A 13351-nucleotide genomic window follows, 5' to 3' on the forward strand; every position below is an offset into this window, starting at 1 on the left:
CATTCATATTTTTTATTTATTTTATTTATAATTTTATTTGGACACAAAGCACAATTTCATATTTTTTCAAAAATCATATTTTTCACCTGGTTTATTTAACCTTTATCGTTTTGTTTATCATCTACTTCACCTCCACCTTCCTTCGAATTTATCATTGCAGGAGTGAAACAGCGCCTTGGAAAACGCAGTCATTCCCCAAAGGGGGACCGGAGCCCCATATCGGTGGTAGTGCATGGGATTCACGGGGAGGAGTCTTCGGACGTGCACAGCCGCCTCGGTGGCTATGAGCACACGGAGATCAGCACCAAGAAAGAAGGTTTCCTTGTCCCTCCTCTTGCTCTAAAATGTCCATCAACATAGTCGCAGATCCAACTGTAAACGACACACCACAGTCATAATTGATTACTTTATATTGCGTGATTGTCAACAAGGCATATGTTAATGTTGGAGATATAGCAGTAGCAAAGCTAGAACAACCAGATCTTCCTCGGGTAGAGTTTCAATTTCAACCGATGCCTTGCCAAGGGGTGGATGTTTTTGAGCCGTGACGAATACCCACCTTTGCTTTTGGGTCCGTACCTCCCAACACAACGCCGTGGGTCATGATTTATTTGATTAAGTAGCCATTTGTACTCGTGATAAAAAACAAAACGTCATTTTTATGCCTCCGTCCCCAAAGGTGGCCGGAGGCATCTTTTTTGGGGTTGTCCGTCCGTACGGGCTCAACCTCATTTTTCTCAGCAGCCACATGTCTGATTGATATCCACACACAGTCACGTGAAAAAGTAAGTACACCCCATGTAAAGTTTTGACTTTTTCAACATATTTCAACATACAGCTATTTGATCTTCATTTCAACAATATTGACAGATAAAGGTGATATAATATAACAAATATCATGAAACATTTACATTTTGTAGTCCATTGCATAATTTAAATAAACATAAATGCAAATTTCGCATGTGGAAAAAGTAAGTACACCCCTACATGTATCACTACTTCAAATACCTAAAATTAGAATCAGGTGCATCAGCTCAGGTGCAAATGATTAGAACATCGTTAGAGAGGATCTTGGAGGAATTTGTCTTATGTAAACCTCAGACATTTAGTTTGGTTTGCTCTGTTGTTGAAGTGTGTGGCGTCACAATGCCGAGATCAAAAGAGCTGTCTGAGGCCTTCAGAAAGAAGGTTATATATGCCGACGAGTCTGGGAAGGGATTTAAAAAGATCTCCAAACAATTTGAAATCAATCATTCGACTGTCTGGAAGATCATCTACAAGTGGAGAAGATTCCAAACAACTGCCAACTTGTTAAGGCCAGGCCGCCCCAGCAAGTTCAGGCCTGGCCGCCCCAGCAAGTTCAGCCCGAGAGCAGATCACAAGATGCTGAAAGAAGTCTCTAAGAACCCCAGAATTTCATCACGGGACCTACAGGTAGCTCTTGCTACTGTTGATGTCAAAGTGCACGAGTCTACCATTAGAAAGAGGCTGCACAAATTTGATCTACATGGGAGGTGTGCCAGGAGGAAACCTTTGCTGTCCGAAAGAACATTAGGGCAAAACCAAAGTTTGCCAATGAACACCGAGGCAAAGACCAGCACTTCTGGAACAATGTGCTCTGGACAGATGAGTCAAAGGTGGAGCTATTTGGCCACAGTACCAGAAGACATGTTTGGCGAAAACCAAAGACAGCATTTGACCACAAGAACCTGATACCAACTGTAAAGCATGGTGGTGGAAATATTATGGTTTGGGGCAGCTTTGCTGCATCAGGGCCTGGGCAGCTCACCATCATATAATCCACTATGAATTCTTCATTGTACCAGAGGGGCTTGAGGATAATGTGAGGCCACCTGTCGGAAAGTTGAAACTCAACCGAAGGTGGACCTTGCAACATGACAATGACCCGAAACATACCAGTAAATCCACCAAGGAATGGCTGAAAAGAAAGAAATGGAGGGTTCTGGAATGGCCAAGTCAAAGCCCGGATCTAAATCCCATCGAGATGTTGTGGGGCGATTTGAAACGAGCTGTGCATGCAAGAAACCCCTCAAACATCGCACAGCTGAAAGAATTCTGCATGGAGGAGTGGGCAAAAATTTCTCCCAGTCGGTGTCAGAGACTGGTAGACAGTTATAAGAAACGCCTACTTGAGGTTGTTTCTGCCAAAGGGGGCAATGCCACCTATTAGTGCCAAGGGTGTACTTACTTTTTCCACATGCGAAATTTGCATTTATGTTTATTTAAATTATACAATGGACGACAAAATGTAAACGTTTCATGATATTTGTTATATTATATCACCTTTATCTATCAATATAGTTGAAGTGAAGATCAAATAGCTGTATGTTGAAATATGTTGAAAAAGTCAAACTTTACATGGGGTGTACTTACTTTTTCACGTGACTGTATATAGTATGATTGTGATTGTGATTGGTGTGAAAAATGAAGAAGTGTACAAAATGTAAGCAATTACTGAATACATAGTGGTCCTACACAATTCATACGTACAGGGCCTTCAGAAAGTATTCACACTCCTTGACTTTTTTCACATTTTATGTTGCAGCCTGAATTTAAAATGGATTAAAGATTTTTTTTGATTTTTTTTTTTTTTTAAAGAAAGATTTTACTGAATTTATCAAAGGGTGAAAGGTGCGAGGAGAGCTCGGCGGGTGAAGTACCAACCGAGAATAAAGGTGTGGAGGTTGAAAGAGGTGACTAAGGGAGGCATTAAAAGAGAGGCTGAGTAGGGTAGAGGATGATGTGGTTGAGCTTGAACGTGGTTGGATGTCAATGAAAGATAGTCTGTTGGGAGCCATTGGTGAGGTATGTGGGTGGACAAAAGGACCACCGAGGCACTCGGAAACATGGTGGTGGGATGATGAAGTTGGAAAGAGGATTGACGAGAAGAGGAAGAAGTTCAAGGAGTGGCAGAAGGCGAAGGGTACGGGAGCAGAAAAAGCAGAGCATGAAAGTTATAAGGCAGCCAAGAAGGCTGCAATGAAAGAGGTAGCAAAGGCGCAGGAGACATGTAGGAAAATGTTCGGAGAACGCTTGGATTCGGAAGAGGGTCAGAGAGCGGTATTCAGGATTGCAAAGCAGATAGCGAAAGAGAGGTGTGTTGTGATGGGGCGAGTTGCTTGAAGGATGAAGTGGGACAAATCGTTGTGGACCCAGATGGAATTAAAGGAAGATGGAAAAGATATATGGAAATGCTGTTGAATACAGAGAATGAATGGGATGGCAACACAGAGAGTAACCCAGTTTTAGGACCGGCAGAGAAGATAACTGAGAAGGAAGTTGAGGAAGCGATAAAAGCAATGAAGAGTAGAAAAGCGGGAGGGCCGACGGGATTTGTGGGAGATATGTTGAAGGCAGCAGGAAGTTGGGGTATGAAGAGAATGGCAGAGATCTGTAATCTGGTGGTGAAAGAAGGCCACATTCCAGTGGCTTGGGAACTGAGTACCCTCGTCCCTCTGTACAAGGGCAAAGGTGACCCTCTGGAGTGTGGCTCGTACCGAGCGATAAAGTTATTGGAGCATGGAATGAAGGTATTGGAAAGGGTGTTGGAGAGGAGGATACGGAAGAAGGTGAAGATCGACGAAATGCAGTTTGGATTTATGCCAGGAAGAGGAACGACAGACGCGCTCTTTATTGTGAGGCAGTTGCAGGAGAAGTACATGGAGAAGAGGAAGAAGTTGTTTCTTGGGTTTGTTGATCTGGAGAAAGCATTCGATAGGGTTCCACGCGAAGTATTGACATGGGCATTGAGGAAGTTAGGAGTGGAGGAATGGTTGATCAGAGTAGTGATGGCAATGTACAAAAGAGCGCGCACAGCTGTAAGGACGAAGGACGGGAACAGTGGTGAGTTTGAGGTGAAGGTGGGAGTGCATCAGGGGTCGGTACTAAGTCCACTACTATTTGTAGCTGTGATGGAGGTGCTGGCTCAGACCGTAAAGGAGGGTTTACCGTGGGAGTTGTTGTATGCAGATGATCTGGTGTTGATTGCGGAAAGTATGGATGGACTGAAGGAAAAGATGAACAAGTGGAAGGAATGTATGGAGACAAAAGGTCTGAAGGTGAATATAGGAAAGATGAAGGTGATGGCAAGTGGTAAAGCATGTGGTGAGGTGGAAAGAACTGGGAAGTGGCCATGTGCTGTGTGCAGGAAGGGTGTCCGAGTGAACTCCATTCAATGTACAATGTGCGCTGAGTGGGTTCATCAAAAATGTAGTGGTCTGAGAGGGTCATTAACCAGTGTGGCAGCTACATTCAAATGTAAGGTGTGCACAGAGGGAGCTGCAGATGGAGGAAATGTTGAGTTGGATCTTGCAGACGGCGTGAAGCTGGAAGGTGTGAAGACATTTTGCTACCTCGGAGACATGCTGAATGGAGAAGGTGGATCAGACTCGGCAACGGTTGCTAGAGTGAGATGTGCATGGACGAAGTTTCGGGAACTGAGTGGCGTGCTGATGAGGAGGGGAGTGTCGTTGAAGCTGAAGGGAATGCTGCATGTTTGAGAAGTGTTATGATTTATGGCAGCGAGACATGGGTCATGAATGTCGAGCAGCAACGAAGGCTGGAAAGGGTGGAAATGCGAATGGTTTGATGGTTGTGCGGAGTATCGTTGAGAGAGAGGAAGACAAATGATGAATTGCGAAAGATGATGGGAATAGAGCCTGTGATTGATGCTGTGAAGAGGAACAGGTTGAGATGGTTTGGTCATGTGTTAAGGAAGGATGAAAGTGACTGGTTGAGAAGAGTGATGGAAATGAATGTTGAAGGAAGTAGAGGACGGGGAAGACCGAGAAAGACTTGGCTAAAGATGGTGGAAGAAGAAATGCGGGCAAGGGGGTTAACCAGGAGAGATGCAGAAAATAGGGCAAAATGGAGAAGATTGTCATGGGGACCGCAAGGCTAACCCCCGCTCTTGCAGGGAAAATGGCTTTAAAATGCATGTTGTTGTGTTGTCAACAAGGCATATGTTAATGTTGGAGATATAGCAGTAGCAAAGCTCGAACAACCGGATCTTCCTCGAGTAGAGTTTCCATTTCAACCGATGCCTTGCCAAGGGGTGGATACTTTTGAGCCGTGACGAATACCCACCTTTGCTTTTGGGTCCGTACCTCCCATCACAACGCCGTGGGTCATGATTTATTTGATTAAGTAGCCATTTGTACTCGTGATAAAAAACAAAACGTCATTTTTATGCCTCCGTCCCCAAAGGTGGCCGGAGGCATCGTGTTTTTGTGTTGTCCGTCCGTACGGGCTAAACCTCATTTTTCTCAGCAACCACATGTCTGATTGATATTCACATATATAGTATGATTATGATTGGTGTGAAAAATGAAGAAGTGTACAAAATGTGAGCATTTACTGAATACATAGTGGTCCTACACAATTCATACGTACAGGGCCTTCAGAAAGTATTCACTCCCCTTGACTTTTTTCACATTTTATGTTGCAGCCTGAATTTAAAATGGATTAAAGATTTTTTTTAATTTTTTTTTTTAAGAATGATTTTTTAAAGAAAAATGAGATTTTTTTTGTCTCTGGTCTGTGCACACATAATACCCCATAAAAATTCTTACAAATTAATTTAAAATGAAAAGCTGAAATATTTTGAATCAATAAGTATTCAACCCCTTTCCTATGACACTCCAAATTGAGCTCAGATGCATCCAATTTCCATTGATCATCTTTGAGATGTCTCTACAAGTTGATTGTAGTCCACCTGTGGCCATTTCAATTGATTGGACATGATTTAGAAAGAAACACCTTTCTATATCTTTTGAACACTCTTTGAATTATATAAGGTCCCACAGTAGACAGTGCATGTCAGAGCAGAAACTCCACCATGAAGTCCAAGGAACTGTCTGCAGAACTTCAAGATAGAATTGTGAGGAGGCCTAGATCTAGGAAAGGCTATAAAACAATTTCTAGAGTGTTGAAAGTTCCCAAGAGCACAGTGAGCTCCATCATTAGGAAATGGAAATAATATGGAACTACCCAGACTCTTCCTGGAGCTGGCCGTCCGACCAAACTGAGCAACCGGACAAGAAGGACCTTTATCAGGGAGGTGAAGAAGAACCCAATGACCGCTCTGACAGAACTACAGAGTTCTTTAGCTGAGATGGCAGAACCTGCCGGGAGGAAAATAGTCTCTGCAGCACTTCACAAATCTAGGCTTTATGGGAGAGAAAAAGGCACATGACAGCTCACCTGGAGTTTGCAAAAAGGCACGTGAAAGACTCTAGGAGCATGAGGCAAAATATTCTGTGGTCTGATGAGATGGAAATTTAACTCTTTGGCCTGAATGTAAAGCGCTACGTCTGACGGAAATCGAGCACAGCTCATCACCCATCTAACACCATCCCTACTGTGATGCATGGTGGAGGCAGCATCATGCTATGGGGATGCTTTTCATCAGCAGTGACTGGGAGACTTGTTAGGATACAGGGAACAATGGACGGAGCCAAATACAGGCACGTCCTTGAGGAGAACCTGCTTCAGAGCGCAAAAGAGTGCCATGCAATCTTTAACGTCCACCAACTTATGTCCGTAGACGGGACGCCCAGTTAAACGTCCATCCGAGGGACGGAACACTCTTTGATGAATCACGCTGCCTGAGAAACACCAGGACGACGAAACCTGAGAAACACACACTTGGTGTGTCTTTTGTCTGCTGGGTTTCCCCCGTTTCACTGTCAAAGTGTAAACTGAAATCTGCAGCTTGTAGTAATTTATACATGTTTGGTTCTGATTGTACTTTTGGGAAATTAGTTTTACATGCAGTAATATTGAAATTTATATTAATTGAGGAATAATTAAAAAATGAATCCTCCCATCTCCCCTAACCCTCGTGTTCATGTGTAGGGACCTTGTGGAGCCGGCTGGGTACTCCTGGCCCTACGGGGGGGAAGGTTGCGAGAAGCAAGACATCCTCCGGTAGTTCTTCCCGGTACCAACAGGACGATGATGCAGAAGTGCAGTTGGCTTGGGGAGCCGTGCTTCGCAAAAAAAGCAAAAGTCGTGCAGAAGCCCCTATGTCTAAGCTACCTTCGCTTCAGATAAAGATCACTCGACGGTCTTCCGAAAGCGAGTGACGCAACTGCACATGAGTTCTCCAAGGTGGACTACAGAGCACTCCAGGATTTTGTTTGTTTGGATTGTACGAGCTGCTTTAGCCACGCCATCGTTTAGAGAAAGAGGAAGGCTTATTTGTTTTGTATTGCATTGCTTTCAACCCTATTCTTTTTTTAACCAATTCTGTCTTCTGTTAGCAAAAGCAACATATACGTTTTCTCGTACCTGCTGTGGCTGTTCGTATGTCCTGATTGGTTGTGAATCTTGGCCTGAGGTTTCCCATACTTACCTGGTGCTGTTGAGTGGTAACTGTGCACGTGTGAATCGCACGGGAGCCCAAATGGGAGCCCAAATCATTTTGGGAGCCCAAATGAAGCTCCATAACATGCCATGATGTCCATTTTGAATAGGCCGCCAAGCTAGCCGATCTGCCCGACCTGGTGTGTATATATATATATATATATATATATATATATATATATATATATATATATATATATATATATATATATATATATATATATATATATATATATATATATATATATATATCTATCTATCAATTTGCTTTGTGTACGACAAATTATTTCCAGTAAAAATCTATGGAGGGTTTGCTGCGTGTTATTTCACAATCGCTTTCACCTGGCGGTGTTTTTATTGTCCTTTTAAGGAGTTATTTCCCATTGGAGAGAATCCTCGGGCATTTCCACGGGCAACAGTCGCTGCATGAACAGGTTTGCGTCATTTACCGTCCACTCTCTTTTCCGGACTTCACCTTTTTTAGGGGGAGAAAAGACGAGCAAGAGCGGCAGTGAAGCCCAAATGGACCACTTCCTCTACTTGACTACAATAGCAGCAGTTGGGCCACCATGGTGATCCTCACCGAGGCAGCTGGAGACTAAATGCCAACAGCCGCCCGGCATCCGCCTGTCTGCGAGAAATGAGTCGTGGCGTCGATACCTTGAGGAAGCGTGCTCGATTGGGAACACGATGACACGCACCTCTCCGAGGAAGGTAGAGCCGATTAAAATCTGCCGGAATATTTGAACGGTGACGATCGCATGAGAGGATGGCTCGGAATCTGTTGGAAGTTGAGCTGACGCCTTCAAAAAGCTCTTGTTTCTGAGCCCGCAGGGTTGATCGCGCTTCCGCTGATCGTGGTGAACCTGCCGAGTACAGAATAAAACGCAACCCAGGTGATTGTCGTAAAACAGTGTTTTCTTACATCCATCTTCATGCACATTGTATGCTGCACGACATGCCGCCACACTGTGCGCACCACACACACCTGGTGTTAAAATCATGGCCTTATCCTTTGGAAAGGCTGTTGGAATGACTCCCATTGGTTGTTTCCTGAACATATGAGGTTTGCCTCAACCAAACCATTAAAGAACTGTGAGCCTTTCTGACTCATTGTTTCTTAGAGAAAGAAAAATCCCTCTTTAGCCCTAGTTTTCATTCCCATACTTAATATATGTTTGAAAACTTTCATATGGAAGTGGAAGCTCCTGGAAGTGGAGAGCCGTGGTCGATATTTGGTTTGCATTGGATCAGTACTTGTACAACTGTATGTAGAATACTTTTAATTTTGTACCTTTACCAACAATTGTATTCCCGGTTGGATTGCCAAGTGAGCTCCAGTTTTTAAAAACGTACCTGTATATATACCTTTGCTTGTACCTGGACAGGATGTCCACAAATGATCGTTCCAAATTGAAACCGTAATAATGAAATGGAATGAATACGGTTTGCTGCATCTGAAACGTTTCTCAAAGTTTTATTGACTATTTTTGTTTGTTTCCAGGTGTTTTCTGTGACACATGACGTCAAACTTGCTGTAAATAGTCACACTTACCTGCCAATGAAAAGTTCAGTGTGTGTTGCCTGGTTTAAAGTGACCGAATCAGTTACGCAGGTGACACGAAACTCCAGGACACCCTAGTTAAGGCAGCCATCATGGAGGCATCCTGCAGAGGAAGGGGGCGGGCCGGCCAGGTACAAGGGGTGAGGATGTTGGGATTGAGATGTCCCCATAATTCCATTGGGATTCAGATGTCCCCATAATTCCATTGGGATTCAGATGATCTTTACGAATCCCGACAATAAAACTTTGAGAAATGTTCGTTTACCTGCAACAAACCACATTGTTGTATCCCATTTAATTATTATTTTATTACCTTTTGAATCTGCAACAGTAATTAATAGACACCTTGTATTATAATTATAATAATAATTGTAGTCATGCATGACAGTTCTTGGTGCCACACAAACAATACTGTAAATGTATGTTTATTGCATCAGGTGATCCACAGGTAACAGTGATTTACAAAGGGTGCAATATCAAACCATGTAAGGCTAATTACGTACAGCGGTCATACCTGTTATTATATCGTTTGTATGTTTTTTTTTTCTTTGTTTTTTCTTTCTTTCCATGATTCAAATGATTTTGACCATTTAGAACATGTGAAGGTAAACCTTTTCCAGAAATAAAAAAAAAAATCAACAATGTCTGACTTGTTGGGAGTGAAGGAGGATGGGTCGTTTTTTTTGGAGTACATGTAAAATAATGTTTCACATTTTGAAATGAATGACATGACTGAGTTTATTCATTTGGGTTACTTGTCCAATTAAATTATTTCCTGCTTGAAAGGAACCACAGGTACCAGGAGTTTACCGAGGGGTGAAAACGTGCTCCTGAGCACCACACCAACAAATAAACAATAGGGAGCATTTCACAGTGCAAGGCCCCAATGTGCTATTATATAGAACTAGTGGGACTACCTGGTATTGCCCGATACTGTTCTAATCCAGTTGGATTCTTAAGAAGTCAAACTTTTGTGGGTGCCGAAAACACTTCCCGACACCCACGAAGGAATGGGGTCGGGGATCATTTAATATTACATTGCACGTCGCTGCACAGGTTGAGCCAGTATGGAGCGATCTTTATTTATTTGTTGTCTAAAACACTCCCAGGCACTCACTGATGAACCTCTGAAAGTTTGACGAAGATCCATTCAGCCATCTCTGAGAAAGATGCCGACAGACAAGCAGCTCTCTTATCTATCATCATCATCATCATACGAAAATACATAATTTGGTGTCTGTCCTCAATACATTCGGTCGTTACTCAGTCGCTCTGTCAAGTTTGGTCCAGATTAGTTAAGGGTCACATGATGGAGGTTGTCATGATTTAACTTACCCTCCACCCCCACTTCTAATAACAAAAGTAATAACACTTATGATAATAGAATATTAATGGTATCACAAAACATTAGTAATCTTACTATAATTCACCAAATGTCCGTCTGTCTGTCTGTCCGTCCGTCCATTCCCAGGTACCGCAAAAACGGCTGAACGGATCGCAACGATATTTTGGGTGCGTAATCCTGGGATCGCCTGGAGTAAAATAGGCCGTATTGTTTTTCCAATTTCAGCTTTGGTCTCCAGCATTTTCAGGTTTGGACTCCCGCCTAACCCTTCTTTCATCAAGCCGCCGGAGTGGCATCACTCCGGCGGCTGGCTACGGGCGCAGGGGGGGTGACGTACGGTAGGACTTCACACAACCCTCTCTACAGAGAGGAGTCTGTAGATGATGGAAAGACCACCAACCTGCCTGTGGTGAGTGAGTGAGAGGCCCTTGGAGTTAGCTTCATCGTGGGAGATTCCAATGATTCTGAATGCTTTGGTTTCAACAGCGTGAAGACGAGCTAGGTGTGAGGCAGGAGCACCAGCCCAGAGGGGAGAGCAGTATTCCATTGAGCTGCGGATGAAAGCCTTGGATGTGGTGAGGATCTCAGGTGTGCCAAGGAAGGACTTCGCACGACGGAGGATGCCCAGTCGGTGGCTGGCTTTGGAGGCCAGATTTGAAATGTGGTTTTCCCAGGAAAGATCATGGCAGATAGTGAGACCCAAAAGCTTGAGTGACAGAACTTCTTGGAGAGGATTATTCACCATGCCAGTGGATGGGAGGGTTGTCCAGTCGGTCTTTTCAGAGAGACATCATAAGAGTGTGAGATTTGTCAGGATTGAAAGACATGTTCCACTTGTTTGCCCAGTCTGTGATTTTGTCCAGGTCTGCAGAGAGTGAGGAGGCTGCAGACTGCCGATCTGAGGGATGAAGAATGGAGCGACAGAGAGTAGAGTCATCAGCAAAGAGATAGAGAGGATTTTCAAGAGAGTCAGAGAGATCATTGATGAAAGACCAGAAAAAGCACAGGGCCCAGAACACTGCCTTGGGGAACTCCAGCCTGAACAGGAAGAGGAGATGAGAGAAACCCATTCAGGACCACACGTTGACTACGGCTAGAGAGGGAGTCCGCCAGCCATGCGTGGAGATTTCCATGGATACCAAAGGAGGAGAGTTTGGTGAGCAGAGCGGGGTGCCAGACCGTATCGAAGGCACGTGATATGTCAAGGGAGACAGCTCTAATTTCCTGTTTGGCATTGAGGACCTCCATCCATTGTTGAGAAAGCAGAAGCAGCATGTCCAGAGTAGAGTGACCAGGTCTGAAACCAAATTGATGATCAGAGATCAAGCCATTGGAGAAGAGGAAAGATTTCATATCTGAAGCAATGATGGATTCCATGAGTTTGCTGATAATTGGGAGAAGGCTGATTGGTCTGTAGTTGCTGGGATCTGTTTTTGCACCTTTTTTGTGCAAAGCGGTGATGTTGGCAGATTTCCAAGCAGATGGCCGATGACCTTGAGCAAAAGAGAGGGTGAAGAGAACAGAGAGAGGGAGTGAAAGAGCGGAAGAACAGGATTTTAGGACCCATGGGCTGATGCCGTCAGGTCCAGTTGCAGAATCAGAGTCGAGGGTTGACAGAAACTTTTCCACCTTGTCAGGAGGAAAGGACACAGAGTCCAGGAGCAGCTGGGTACGACTGGGTACGGTGGGTACAGAGAGGGATGGGTTTGGGACACAAGATTTAGAGGCAAACACAGAGTTGAGGCATTCAGCTTTTTCACGTGCGGAGTCAGCCGTGTGGCCGTTTGAGGTGAGGGAGGGGATGGAGGGGGAACAAACACCAGAAACAGATTTGACCAGATGCCACCAGGATTTGGAAGAGGGAGACAGATAAGAGAGTTCTGTCCTGAGAACGGAGAGATATTGTTTCCTGGCTCTCCTGAGGGTGGACACACACTTGTTTCGGGCTTTGTGAAAGGAAATGAGATTTCCTTCCATTGGATTTGCTTTCCAGGAGACGAAAGCAAGTTGTTTCTGGGAAATAGCCTCACCACAAGATTCCGTGTACCATGGACGGGAGGAAGGGTATGACAACTGAAGACGAGAAGGGATAAATCTGTGCATGAGAGAGAGCAATTTACTTTGGAAGAATTCCCAGGATGAGTTGATGTCAGAGGCGGTAGAGATGGGAGACCAGTCCAGATGATTGATGGCTGCTTGAAGACCGTGCCAGTTGGCCTGAGTGAAATGCCAGACTCGTCGACGCTGAGGAGGCTCTCTGAGAATGGTCAGAGAGATGTCCACTTTAACAAGCACATGATCAGATGAGCCGATTGGAGCAGAAGAAGAGCAGCAGACATTTTCAGGGAAGTTAGTCATGACCAAGCCCAGAAGAGAAGATGCTCTGTTGACTGAGATTGACAGATTGTGTCAGTCCCAGTGAGTCACAGAACTCCTTTGCTGAAGAGCCATGGCTGGTGAGAGAGGGACCCACGCCCAGCCAACTGGCATGGTGACAGTTGAAATCACCACATATGAGGAAGGGAGAGTTGGGATGGGTAGATAGAAGTTGGTCCATATTATCAGACAGCGAGATGTAGATGGAGTCATCACTGTTTGGTGGACGGTACAACACACATATGAACAAAAGGTGGGAGCGAAGGGGAAGCCGTAGCCAAAGGTATTCCTGGGGGTGAGGTGGAGAGAGGGCAGTGCAGGGCGAGTGAGGAAGAGTTTTTTTTATAAAGATAGCAACCCCACCTCCAGGACGAGGCTCAGGTCTATCATACCGGAGGAGGGAGTAACCTGGTAGAGATACCAAGGAATCAGAGACATCATGAAGGAGGAAAGTTTCTGTTAAGCAGATCACGTCTGGTCTGTCAGAAGCAACCTGTATGGGGAGATCAGTCAAGTTTGAGCGAAGGCCCTGGATGTTTGAGGTCCATACTGTTGAGGAAGGGGGAGCATCGGATACAGAACAGGGGGGGGGGGGGAGCGGTAGGGTAAGATGTGGAAGACGAGGAAGAGGTAGGGAGAGCTGTTGAAGGTGTCAGAGATTTCAGAATAGCTTGGAGAAA

General features: G+C 44.6%; 1 protein-coding gene across 5 annotated transcripts in view; it reads left to right on the top strand.

Moving 5' to 3' along the window:
• The window catches only part of NCBP3 (nuclear cap binding subunit 3), a 39184-nt gene extending 29570 nt beyond the window's left edge, over positions 1-9614 (top strand). For 3 of the 5 annotated variants that reach the window (XM_068123923.2, XM_068123922.2, XM_068123924.2), the window contains 2 exons: positions 161-316; positions 6877-7255. In XM_068123923.2, coding sequence (XP_067980024.2) covers positions 161-316; positions 6877-7106 — 386 coding nt within the window. In that variant the 3' untranslated portion in view covers positions 7107-7255. Of the gene's footprint in view, positions 1-160; positions 317-6876; positions 7256-7870 lie in introns of those variants that run through there. The other 2 variants (XM_068123921.2, XM_078782932.1) reach the window with 1 other exon arrangement.
• Positions 9615-13351: the final 3737 nt, after the last annotated feature.

This window comes from Myxine glutinosa, chromosome 8 (assembly GCF_964187855.1).
Source record: "Myxine glutinosa chromosome 8, kmMyxGlut1.1, whole genome shotgun sequence".
Classification (NCBI taxonomy): domain Eukaryota; kingdom Metazoa; phylum Chordata; class Myxini; order Myxiniformes; family Myxinidae; genus Myxine; species Myxine glutinosa.